Raw genomic sequence first — 13043 nt, forward strand, 5'->3', positions numbered from 1 at the left:
CATGCACAGAAATAACTATTTGAAATCAAGTTATGGATACATTATGCTATAAGACACACAGGATACCCAAGTACGTACTACCTAATTGTTGAGTACATCCTAATATGTAATATTTATACAATAAATAATGTTTAGCTACACTATTTCTGATCCATTTATGGAATGTGCAATGGAATGTGCAATGAATATCATTTGTTGCTATTTTCTTTCCCCCCCAAAAAAATAGCTTTGATTATTATATACAATGTTTACATTTGATAAGTAAACTAAACCTTTAATTTTGGCAAATATCAAATATCATTTGTTTCATGATGTTAAAAAGTTCTGATAATCAAGAAGAAAGTTCAGATATATATATATATATTAAAAAATTCTATTTACAATCTCTTGTATAATGCTGATGAAATTACCAACCACTGTCCATGTAAATTTTCTCATGAAAGATATGGATATTAGAAAGGAAACCAATGTTACAAGATACGTGCATAAAATAATTGTTGTGACAACTAACTGCAATCAGTGATGTCTTCCATGTAAATCCATATTGATCGCATATAAAAAATTATGCACACATACCTACACTTATCAAAAACATTGTTTTCCTCTATGCATGAACATACTTCATGGCAATAAATCATATTCCTGACTGTGATGGACTGTAATGTATCATTTAACTTGAGAGAGTGGAATGTGACAAGTATCACAGACAAATAAAGTTCTTTTTCCATGATAAGGAAGGAAGTTTCAAGTTATGTGGTGGTTTATAAACTCTGAAGTTTTTTTTTAAAGTTCTGTAGTCGTTTATAAACTCATTGTTAAGAAAAATAGTTCCTTATTAAAGAGAGCTTTAAGTAATTATTTGTGACTAGCATTAACAAGGTTGGTACATACCACAATCACTAATTACACCTTCTTTAACATAGTCAGTGGCAGAGCATCAGGTAGTTCAATATCTTCAAGGTGAATGCTGGATGGGTTGAAAGGGAATCTCACTGGGAAAGCAAACTTGGTGTTCATCAAAAGTGTGGCCTGCAATCAAAAGAAAGCACATATAAATACAATTAATGATAAATAGAATACCAAAATAAATGAGAAAAATAAGTAAACAAATACATATTTATCTGCTTATCAGTCTATCTATCTAACAGATATCTTTATTCTTTTATACTTTTCACTAATAAACTCTGGAACAATCCCTGTTTGTTTTGTGCTTATACATGACTAAAACTACTCTACAAAAGTATTAAGACACTTCTGGAACTAAGTAAATCAACTCAAGCCCAATACAAGAGTTTGACAGTATTTCCAATCTTTCATTCCCATTGCTAGTAAATTCCAGATCACCATCTGCTTCTGTATCTCCTCCCACCTATGACTTAAAAGTCTTCCATGAGAGATGTATTAAGACACTCAACAATATAATTTTGGACAATTAGAGACTTTTATGAAAGGACTGGCACTTTGTTGTTTTTTTCTAATTTTGTTTCCTTGGTAAGAGTTCCTCTTTCAAAAAAGCTTGAAATTTCTTCTAGTAAACTAACTTGGAAGTGGTATTCAAGCAGTTTTCTTCTTTCATGTTTCTGTATTTCAGAATTTCAGTTTGTTAGCCATACTAAGATTTTAGAACATTACAAAGCACTACTTGCTCACTACGAAAGACAAACTGTAAGAAACCTGTACGTCTTACCTGAGCCTGCTCTCCTTCAGCACGCTCCTGTAGTTTGGCCTGAATCTTGTGGATGAAACTGATGGGAACTCTATCTTCAAATTCATCAGCTGGTGTGTATAAATTGAGAATCTTGATAATCTGTAAAAAAAGAGAAAAGAGAAAATTAATAGGGAATTCTTATAAATCCTTACCATGTCAGCATCCTAATATAAACATGCATGTATGATTATGCCATACATGGATCACAATTCTTCTCTCTCTCTCTCTCTCTCTCTCTCTAAGGATGAAGAGACTCCAAAATTGGATCTCAAAATTGTCACAAACCTGAGACACAGACAGCTTGTCACACATGTCACATATAGAATGTACATCATCATCAGACTTGCGGGCCTGGAGCAGTTGGGCGGCCTGAATGATGGGAGCCAGTGTGTCTGTCACTCCTGATTCATGCAGTCGCATGTCTCGTGTCCATTGCTCCAGATGACTTAAATTATAGCGAATTTGCATGCCTTTGGACCAGTGGCACATGTCTTTTCTTAGTAGCAGGTTATTCAGTGAACCAGCACAGATGAAATAGAATATCTGGAAAAAAAAGTGTTATATTTTTTAAATGAAAATACTTTTAAACATCTCTATATGGTATTTCATGAACTTTGTGAAATGAAAATACTATATGGTATTTCATGAACACATCAATTGTGAAATAGAGCTATATACATAAAAGAACTGTCACTTATTGAAAAGATATAGAATTATTATACAAAAGTATTCATGATAATATGCTTTTGGTGTTGTTGCTCAGGGAACAGTGCTAAACCCATCTCAATCATATGACACAATCTAGAACATGAAACAATCAAATAATAGTACTAATGATGGATGGCAGATATGGGTTTGGTCATAACAAAATTTAATGATAAAGCTTTAGTACTCAAATTATTACATATAATAAATGCCAACTCATGTGTGAATGGTGGTACCTGTGCTGTCTTGTGTGTAAATCATGAGATGTACAGCTGAATTAAAAATCACTTAATATCTCCCTTCACATCAATTTATTTATTTTATTTATTTATTATTATTTTTTTTTTTTCAACTACAATAGCTACACCTCAGTCTGATGTACAACTGTGTCTTGCATATATTTCTGCATATATACAAATTATCCTTACCTGTCTGAAAACTTGAGTGATTAACTCAGGGTCTGTTCCAAACATGGCCAATGTGCGATAAAACTGAGTCATTTCCTTCAGCAACAGATCAAGTGCTTTTTGGGGCTCCACTGGTGACTCAAGTTCACGAGCAACACTACCAGTTCGACCTGGAGATACACACAGTTAAAAGCTTCTCTCCAAGTTCAAAAAAGAAACTCTTCAAGAAGAATAAATAATCCAGTTAGAATAAAACCACCAAACTCAACCAGTCAGTCATGAACATTACACCATGCACATCACTGTTTCATGATTCTCATTCCTGGAGATGAACTACAATTCAGAAATGGTGTCAGAAGAATTAATTGAAATTTTTCAACCATAAGGTATGTAAATGTATCCTTAGTCCCTCATTACTCAACGTTAATTTATAGACACTCAAGTCTTATACACACTCAACAAATAAGACATATAATAAGCACTGCCATATCATGAATGCCACATGAGGGACATCAGAAAAAACAGAGGACACAAGATGACCTCTAGGGGTATAAATACATAAGAACAGAAAGAAGAAGCAATGCAGAAATGACAGCTCACAGCAAGCATTACATATATGGTAAGATAAAGACCATGATTATCTTATAGGAGCTGATTCCTCACACACAAATGTTACAGAAAAAGAAGTTATACAATGAAAAGGAAATGGTTTCACTTTAATAAAGATACTTGGATGAAATGTTAAAGGCACCGGCAGTAGATCAATACTGTGACAAGGCTAAATGTGATCAAACAAAGAAACTTTTCTTACCTCTCATGCCTCCTGGTTTGTTGCCTGAGAGACCAGCAATTGCCTCATGTTCCAGGATAGATGGCACTATCAGAGGCTGAACCTTCTCTTCCATTAATTTGATGACACCCTGGAAAAAAGACAATATCATATATACAGTGGGCCTGCCATTTATTAGAGGTAGAGAAATCTGTCAATAGCACCACAACATCCATTATAACACAGCCAAAGAGGAAGGGAAAGATAACTATTAATAAAATGACACCAGAACTTAAACTTGCCCGAGTGCAGATGTATTTCATCACTATCTCCTCAGTTCTTCTAGCACTCTGATCACTATATAATACCTTACACACTGTCCATAGCTTGGATCCAGAAACTAGACTTTAACTCATAAACTGTCTAATTATAAATATGGAGTCTACCTTGTCATGTCCTTTTATCTATTTAATTTTTTTTTTTATGCAAAAACACCAAAACTCATCAAAATTTGGCATTTATCCCTTTCAATTTTCCACGTAAGATCTTGTCATCTACACATTTAACTGAGAATCCCCTTGACAATGTAAATATTGTCACTTTCTTCATAAATGTCTAAGAATTTTTTTTTTTTTTTCTGTCGTTCTCAGAATACTTTACTTTTATTAGAACAATATGAATTATATCCTTGTGCAAACTAAGTTTGCCATACAATAAAAAAAAAAAAAAAAAAAAAAAAAAAAAAAACGCCAGTATGGCAACGCACATAGCACCTTGTCACAAATGTGTATTGGTTGTTGTGTGACTAAATATCATTCACTTATTAATTCCTTATTTTATTATGTAATTCTTGTATTTTACCATGAAATGTGTGCAAAACTAAATAAACTATAAATTTGGTAAAAATATATACAGGTAACTCTCGACTTAAGCGTGCTTGATTTACTCGTTTTTATTATAAGGTGATCGAAAAAATATTAAAATTGATTTAATTTGCGCGATCAGTTTGCTTATACGTGATTTGGCCCAACTGCATTTTCAAACTGAGCGCCAGACGCAATTTCAAACTGAGCGCCAGAGAGTTCCGCAGCTGGCCGATAGGTGGGAACTTTGCTCTTCTCGTGCCTCATTTGCAGTCTGCCAGCACTAAGTACAGACAGAATCTCTTCAATCTGCCTATAATTCACTAAGATGGCCACAAAATGTCCTTCATCTTCTTCTGCATGTGGGGTTATTTTTAATAAGTGGATTTTTGATAAAGCAGTAAAGTTCAGAGGAAGATGGTGACTGACTGTGGTGTGAGTGGTGAAGGCAGTGACGCAGTGAGTGTTGTGTTTATGTATTTTTTGTTTTGTGATTTTCTTTTATTATTTTTTGCTTTCTCTTATTATTTCTTGCATTTCCCTATACTTTAAATACACTTCTAGTATTTAGAATGGTAAATAATTAAAACATGTTAATTTAGCCAAATAAATATAGTATTTTGTATGAATTTTTTTGGACCACATCCTGCATCCCCCTTATTATCTATTGTTTCTTATGAGAATTATATCTTTGTTTTACGCGAATTTTGATATACGCGATGCCTCTTGGAACGCATCTACCACGTAAATCGAGAGTTACTGTACGTTCCTTTTGTGGCAACTTCGTTGAGAACGAGTGAGAGATAGGTAACGGGCAAGTGAGGTGTTTAGCGAGAGGTGAGGGTGTGTTTCCCTCTGTCTGAACTCCTAAGCCAATGTTCACTGTAAAAAATAATAATAATATAATAAAATATAAGAAATAGAATATATAAAATAATAGTAAATAAAGATGCATGTAGTATTCTGTGTAGGTGACCACCAAGCATGAAAAAATTGCTAATTATGGTTATTTTGCCACCTAACTCTCCCATGCACATGAGATTTGTAATTCACATTGGATTTTTAAACGTCGTTATCCAGTACAAGACGGACTATCGTAGATGTTTTAACCCACTGTTGACAGGAAAATAGCTAACGACAAAGGAATATCTCCTTAAATCATTTGATCTCAAACTGTCATACTGAGCAGTTTCACTACTTCAAAAGGCTGTTTGCTGTGAGACCTTAGTGATGGCTGGACCAGTAAGCAGAACTGCATTGATAGTGACATCATCAGATTTATCAGCAAATCATCACTGATTTTTCAAACTAAAGTCTGAAGAGTACATACAGAAGTGATGAGTGACACCAGTGTCTTACCAATGAATTTCTTATATTTGGTGATGAAAATATTTGACCTGACTACTGAACAGAAATATGTAAGTATATACTTTAAAATTATAATTAGTACTTAACACATAAAAGTAATCAGTAAGCAATCCATTATTTGCATACTTACATTGTAAATCCAAACAGCAATATCTGATAGAACTTGTCTGTATTCAGAGAGATCAAAGTTCTTGAGAGATTGTTCATTCTGCTTGACAGTGTTTTCTGCTTGGAATGCTTTATCTCCAGAATACTGCTTTAAGTTATGCAATAATCTTAGCACATTGGACAACCACAAAACAGTTGAATCTAAGTCTTCATGGCGCTTCTTTATTACTCTTTTGACTCCATTCACAATATTGTTGAGCAAAGATCGCACTTTTTCATCATCATTGATATGGTCTGTGTGACGGATGCACATAAACAATATGTAAGCAGGGAGACCTGGCAACAGAGTCACTGCCACACGAGGTTTCAACTCTGAAAATGAATAAAAATATAAGTTATACTTTAACATCTACATTAGTTTATATATATATATATATATATATATATATATATATATATATATATATATATATATATATATATATATATATATATATATAAAAGTATTCCTTGATATCCATTTGAGTTATATTTCTGAAAATCCAATTCTAAAACAATTACATAGCAAACTTGAGAACTCAATAAAAAAAAACGGGAATCTTTATCTATTTGCTCCTTAAAACCCATAAAGATCATGAAATAATGTATGCAGATATGTATTTTGTAGTACATTTCAATATCCAAGTCTTATGTTTCTAAAATATGGAGTAACAAACACCATGTAAAACATAAAAATTTGTTCTCATACACAACAGAAGCTTCTGCTATTCTCAATACATTATTTATGATTATAATCATTGTCTATGAATGATTTACCCTGTATTAATTATAAATTATGTGACCATACAGGCAAGATATTCTCCTAAATCTAAATTTTTAGAAGAAAACTCAAGTTGACACATGCCATAATGTTTGGCATCATATGTATATGATGAAGAGATACAGAAAAATAAATGGAAAACACTAAAATTAATAAATAAAATGGATAACACAAATAAATAAATAAATACAAAAATTAAGTCATACTGTTCAAAGTAATTCATCTTAACAGAGTGTTAGGTTATCTACAGTATGGTACCTACCATACACAAGAACTCTGATGATCTGCATTTCTTCCCTTCGGTCATACTCAAACATGCCCATGTATTCCCTTTCCTTTTTCCGGATGATGGGTAGAACTTCCCCTTCATTGGTAGTATTAACATCCAACATGTCTGTTGGATCTCCTCCTGAGGAAAAAGGCACCAAAACCCATGAGATAAGTAATAAAAAAATACTGAAGGAAAATACAAAGCAATATAGAGACAAGTTGATCCAAAGCACAGCAACCACACATAATCTGCATAAACCATGCAAACTGCAAATGATAATATGATGATCAGCAACAAAATTTGTTACAATGATAATTTCAAAAGCTTAAATTTGTCTTGGACATGATACAGCATTCCAGGAAGATGATACTATGAAAATACATCAATATGACAGAAATAGAACAGCACCTTTTTTTCTTCAACTAGCAAAGAATAAGTACAATATTATGAGATCAGAGTCTGACAAGAATCTCCCAAACTTGTCCTTTCATATCAACAATTAAAATTTGAGTGATGGTCCTTCCCTCATTGTAATGTTTGCTAAACATAAAAAAAATAAAGATGCAAAACAAATCTAATAGATTCACCTATGAAAACCAGGTACCTCAAGAATTCATAAAGTACTACAAAACATTACAAATGAAAATGAATTCTTATTCCACCACTGTATTTGAATAATAATTTCTGGATGCCTCAATTAATATTTCCATAATGGAATTAATTATGATGGGTTTTAAATAGCTTATACAATAATGACCATTACACACCAGACGAGACACACTATGCCGCGGAGATAGGCTGATTTTGTTTGCTATGGGCATGTTCACACTGAAAGCTATGCCTGTCTGTGAGGCACAAGCTAAACACACTGACAGTATGACAGTTCCTTGAATTGAGGAAGAGGTCACTGGGGTCAGAGTGAGGTGTGGGACACCAGTAAGTGGCAGGCAAGACCCTGGAGGTGAGAGCACAAAGGCAGGAGTCCCAAAGGAACATGCGTCAACCAAGCTATGGCTGTAAAAATCACCTGCCCCCCAATCTTGGATGCAATACAAGCGGTGTGGTGGGTGTGGCAGGTGTGTGTCCCATGTCATCTGGTGTGAACACAGATACTGGAAATATACCAAGGTGATTGTAAGTCAAGTAGCTTCACATTGCGCCTATGGTGTGTCTTGCCTTGCATCACATCCAGTGTGAAATGGCCTTAAGGCCCTTACTTATTTACTTACTTATCTTGTTAACTGTTTTCATCAATTATGTTAGGTTAAGATCCCATAAAAGAGGCAATCCAGACAAAAAAATAAAGGTAAAAAAAGGATTCCTTGTTCCCTCACAACTGTTTCTTTCTCTTTTTAGGATGTGGAGGAAGTATAATTGTAGTATTCTTTTAACATGGATGCAGTGTGCTCAATGAGGAAGCATAATTGTAGTATTCTTCCAACATGGTTGCAGTGTGTTCAATGAAGCTACTGTCCTTATCAATTCAAGCACTTGAAACAACCACATACCTTTAAATATGAGAAATTAAGTTAACCTACATCCATTTATAAATCTATCACTAACAAATAGACATTCAAGTATTTAAATCAATTCTTATATATCTATTGCACATTTTACAGTCCTTGAGTGATTTTTCCAAATATTCTCTCTATAATTTGAAAAGCCTGTATTCAATCAGTAAGAAGTAGCTTTGGCTACACCACAGTAAATAGATCTTGACTGACTGGTTCTTGGAACAGTTCTTTACAAACTGAGGCAAATTACAATGAAAGCTAGGATGTATTACAGCAGTGAATGCTACAGCTTGGTTGTCGGTGCTTCAATCTGTAACCAAAATGTGTAAGATATGCACTATTGGCAGCTTCAAAAATGAAGACGGCAATTCAGGCATACTTCAAACAGCACTTTTAACAAGGTCACTCATAGAAGACCTACCTCGTGCATGAATCTAATAGTATATCAAAGCAAATTACTTTCATGCACTGGGGCTACTTTTATGCATATGGTGTTTCATATCCATCCCAAAACAACCATTTCATATGAAAGTATTGATGGGAGTAGATGAGCCAAAGGAGCTCAACCAAAGGAGTCAGTCCTTCAGTGTGGCATTTTGCACCACCAACAATATTTATGTTGGTTTATAACATTCCAACATAATATTTTCCCATGCATGAGAGGGCCACATATGTAATGTTCTGTCAAATTAAAGATTTCATAAATATTGGTGTATTGTAAACTAATCGGAACAACAAAGAAAAAAAAAATTATAGTGTCTTGCTCACTATGGAATCTGTCTCCAGTAGTGAAGGCCTTCAGCAATTAAGTCATTTGCAGATACAAGCAGCGTAATGAACCAGTCTATCACATCACCAGTTGTGAACTTCAGAATTCACAGAATAAAAAAAAATTATTCTTCAATACAAAGCAAAAGTAAAACTGCAGTGGTCATTGTAAATAAAGAAATATACAAGGTAATCTTGCTGCATATTGGGCATACATGCATGCATGATCATGCAGCTTACCATACGGGCTGCCCTGAGCTGAGGACCGCTTACTGCTGCTGCCTGAAAGGTTGGGTTGGTGGTGTTGGGTGACTATGATCCTCATTAAAGACAACACTCAAATGTAAGGAACAAGGTGTAGGGAGATTACTTATTCTATGAAAATACTGCCATCTAAAAAAAATCAATGCAAATAAATCAGATAAATAAAGAAATACAAAACAATTATGCCCCAACAATCAATTGCAAAACTGAGATACGCTTAACATTTAACAATATATTCTTTGAAAAATAACACAGAACAGTTTCTTTTGTTTTATAAGGACCACTTTGAAATAACATAATATATATGCAATTTATGAATGTTACAAACATTTAAGACTGATTTTCAATAGCATAATTAACTAAATCATAACAACTGACAACTTGCACTAAATTCAGCTTAGTTTAACCTTCTAGTTAAGAGTACTCAAAACTGCTTCCCTAATGAGGCAGTCTTGTCTGGAGATTAGTGAATGGTATAGCCTTGTAAACCTCAAGTTGTCTCATCATCTTTGAGGGATTTGTTTTTGTAAGTGATAGCATTCTAAGTACAAATAGATCAATTATGATATAAAATAACTCTTGATCAAGTCTGGGTACTGTTTCTTAGATTCAGCAATAGTGTGATATCTCAAAATCAGCAGTAGCAGCTCAGCATCCAGTAAAAATAGTCCCAATACATTTATCAAGCATTATCTTATGAGGCTGTCAGTTGCTGCCCTGGGTGGTTCTATCATGATCATCCAATTAAGGAAATAATGAATGGCTACTGCTTGAAAGACTTCACTACACACTGTAAGTCATCATAAGAAAACCTACTCTCCATCTTGTGTTGCACCATATGGTATAATGATCAAGCATTAAAACACAAACCTAAAAACACAAACCTAGTGTATCATTCTGATAATGTCTTGTATCTATGAAATATCTGCTTTTTCGTGTCATGTCAAACTTGACTTATGCAACATATTTATTAGCACTACAAGCACCACTGAGATCAGCCTTCAATAATGCTGATGTAATAGAGAATACATTTACAATCTGACCTTATGAAAATACTCCAAGCTGGTTTTCCAACATGATGAGACAGATGACATTAATATAAAGTTTAATTTTCAGCTGTAAAATAATAAATAAATAAATTACAAGTTAGAAAAAATGTGTTCTCACCTCCTGCTTCTTTGAGCTTCTTGGCATAGGCTCTGAGAGAACGTTTGTATTTCTTTAGTTGTTCAGTTAGATTGTCCACTTGGCCTTGAAGGTTCTGTGAAAAAAACAAAGAAAACATTGCATTCTAGTTTCTAGCTCTTCTACAGCAGTACAGAAGAATGATATTCAAAATAATCTACACACACACACACACACACACATTTGCTCTCTGAGTGATGCAGAGTTAATTTCTCAACATTCTGCACAAATTTTGAGGATGAGGAGGAAGAAAAGCTAGTAGTGAAAAGCATGAAAAACAAGTTACAGTTTACCTCATTTGAAAACTGTGACAATCTAAAAAAATTGCCAAAAATTTTATAAGGCCTAAATAAAAAATGTGCAATTACAGATTGGTTTAGTATATCTCAGAGAATCAAATGTTAAAAGGAAATCTTTGCAGTAAAAAGCAAGAAAAACTAGTTACAGTCTTCCTTATATGAAAATCCTTTTACAAAATTTGTCAAAAGTTTTCCAGGTAAAATCATATTACTTCACTGCAATGGTACAGTAGGGTGAAAACAGTTTTATTTTCTGATCCTAATACCTTTGGTTGCCTACATGTTACTGAAGGAAAACAGTGACAGTAGTCTTTAAACAAGGGTACGAAGTATACCAGTGGGTTGTGTTCTCCCTATCACATGAAAAATATATATTCATTTTTTTTATTTATTATTTTTTTTTATTTATACCATGTGGGTTTTTCACTGGAATTTATGGGCTAAAGGAAATTGATCAATTAAATACTAAACCACTCCATCCTTTGTGTTACACTGGTTACATGTTTTCTGTGGTAAAATACATTGAGTGGTAACATTATCTCTAATCCAATCTCAACACTCCCAACATTCCATCCTGTTGACAATACTTACAAGGTTTTCTGAGGTGAGACGCATAATTTCAGACTGCAAAAGAGTCTCCGAGTTGGTAGCATCACTTTTGCACAGGTTCTGTGCCAATAATTTCTGCTGTCGCTCATTGTCTCGACGAAGTCGTTCCAGCTCTCCCTTGTAGTCTGTCTCCGTTTCATGGAGGCGCTGCTTCTCCTTCTTCAGTTCATCCTCCAATTGTCTGCAATAGGTAGACATAAGATGAATACTTTTCAATTGCACAATATAATAATAACAAGAGACTTCAGAAATTTCCTGTCCATGATATTTATTTCTATCACTGCTATATTCTCTAGAAATAAAGAAATACTATGACATTATCAATAACCCTTTGTTTTGAAAAGCAGGATTTAGAGTGAATAACAGTTCCCCACAACTGTACTTCTGAGTTGCTTACTGATGCACATGCCACACATATCCTTGAGAAGTTCAGGCAACATGTAAACAGTTTACAGAACATCAAATAAGTTGTCAGGACATCTGAAACAATAGTGTACAGATAGTGTTGTCAGCCCATGCTGGATAATGGTCAGCAGCAGCAGCTGTGTGTGTGTGTGTGTGTGTGTGTGTGTGTGTGTGTGTGTGTGTGTGTGTGTGTGTTTCACTGTTTGATCTGCTGCAGTCTCTGACGAGACAGCCAGACGTTACCCTATGGAACGAGCTCAGAGCTCATTATTTCCAATCTTCGGATAGGCCTGAGACCAGGCACACAACACACACCAGGACAACAAGGTCACAACTCCTCGATTTACATCCCGTACCTACTCACTGCTAGGTGAACAGGGGCTACACGTGAAAGGAGACACACCCAAATATCTCCACCCGGCCGGGGAATCGAACCCCAGTCCTCTGGCTTGTGAAGCCAGCACTCTAACCACTGAGCTACCGGGCGTGTGTGTGTGTGTGTGTGTGCGTGTGTGTGTGTGTATGTGTGTGTGTGTGTGTGTGTGTGTGTGTGTGTGTGTGTGTGTGTGTGTGTGTGTGTGTGTGTGTGTGTGTGTGTGAATACACTGCTTAACTCATATATGCATTACAAACAATAAAGAAAATGTCTGGATCTACCAATCTACACACTGATGAAGATATGTCCAAGCCTGTTAGCTATGTGTGGCTATCCTACAATATATACATTTTACTTGATAACACATACAAGTTTCATTTAAAAATTCTATTTCAATTAGATTTCTGCATCTCACCTAGAAATTACTTTACATTTATTTTGTCATCATCTACTCACATGCTGTTCCCATTTAAGATATCCCTAAGTTTTCTACACACTGCTGAGGCCTACTATTAGATATGGAAAACCTATGGCATCCTGATCATGGTGGGCCTGGATGTGGATAGTTATGGTGCAAGGTGACAGCATAATGACACAGACATAG

At 34.7% G+C, this 13043-nt stretch overlaps 1 protein-coding gene across 12 annotated transcripts in view; it reads right to left on the bottom strand.

Annotated features, from left to right (window-relative positions):
- Window positions 1-348: 348 nt before the first annotated feature.
- LOC123498246 (unconventional myosin-Va-like) overlaps window positions 349-13043 on the bottom strand; it is a 69172-nt gene continuing 56477 nt past the window's right edge. For 8 of the 12 annotated variants that reach the window (XM_045245428.1, XM_045245425.1, XM_045245429.1 and 5 more), the window contains 10 exons: window positions 11641-11839; window positions 10733-10826; window positions 9542-9583; window positions 7011-7157; window positions 5951-6300; window positions 3632-3740; window positions 2842-2990; window positions 1994-2251; window positions 1688-1807; window positions 349-1029 (listed from right to left, as the gene is read on the bottom strand). In XM_045245428.1, coding sequence (XP_045101363.1) covers window positions 904-1029; window positions 1688-1807; window positions 1994-2251; window positions 2842-2990; window positions 3632-3740; window positions 5951-6300; window positions 7011-7157; window positions 9542-9583; window positions 10733-10826; window positions 11641-11839 — 1594 coding nt within the window. In that variant the 3' untranslated portion in view covers window positions 349-903. The remainder of the gene's footprint in view (window positions 1030-1687; window positions 1808-1993; window positions 2252-2841; window positions 2991-3631; window positions 3741-5950; window positions 6301-7010; window positions 7158-9541; window positions 9584-10732; window positions 10827-11640; window positions 11840-13043) is intronic. The other 4 variants (XM_045245426.1, XM_045245432.1, XM_045245427.1 and 1 more) reach the window with 1 other exon arrangement.

This window comes from Portunus trituberculatus, chromosome 47 (genome assembly GCF_017591435.1).
Source record: "Portunus trituberculatus isolate SZX2019 chromosome 47, ASM1759143v1, whole genome shotgun sequence".
Lineage (NCBI taxonomy): Eukaryota > Metazoa > Arthropoda > Malacostraca > Decapoda > Portunidae > Portunus > Portunus trituberculatus.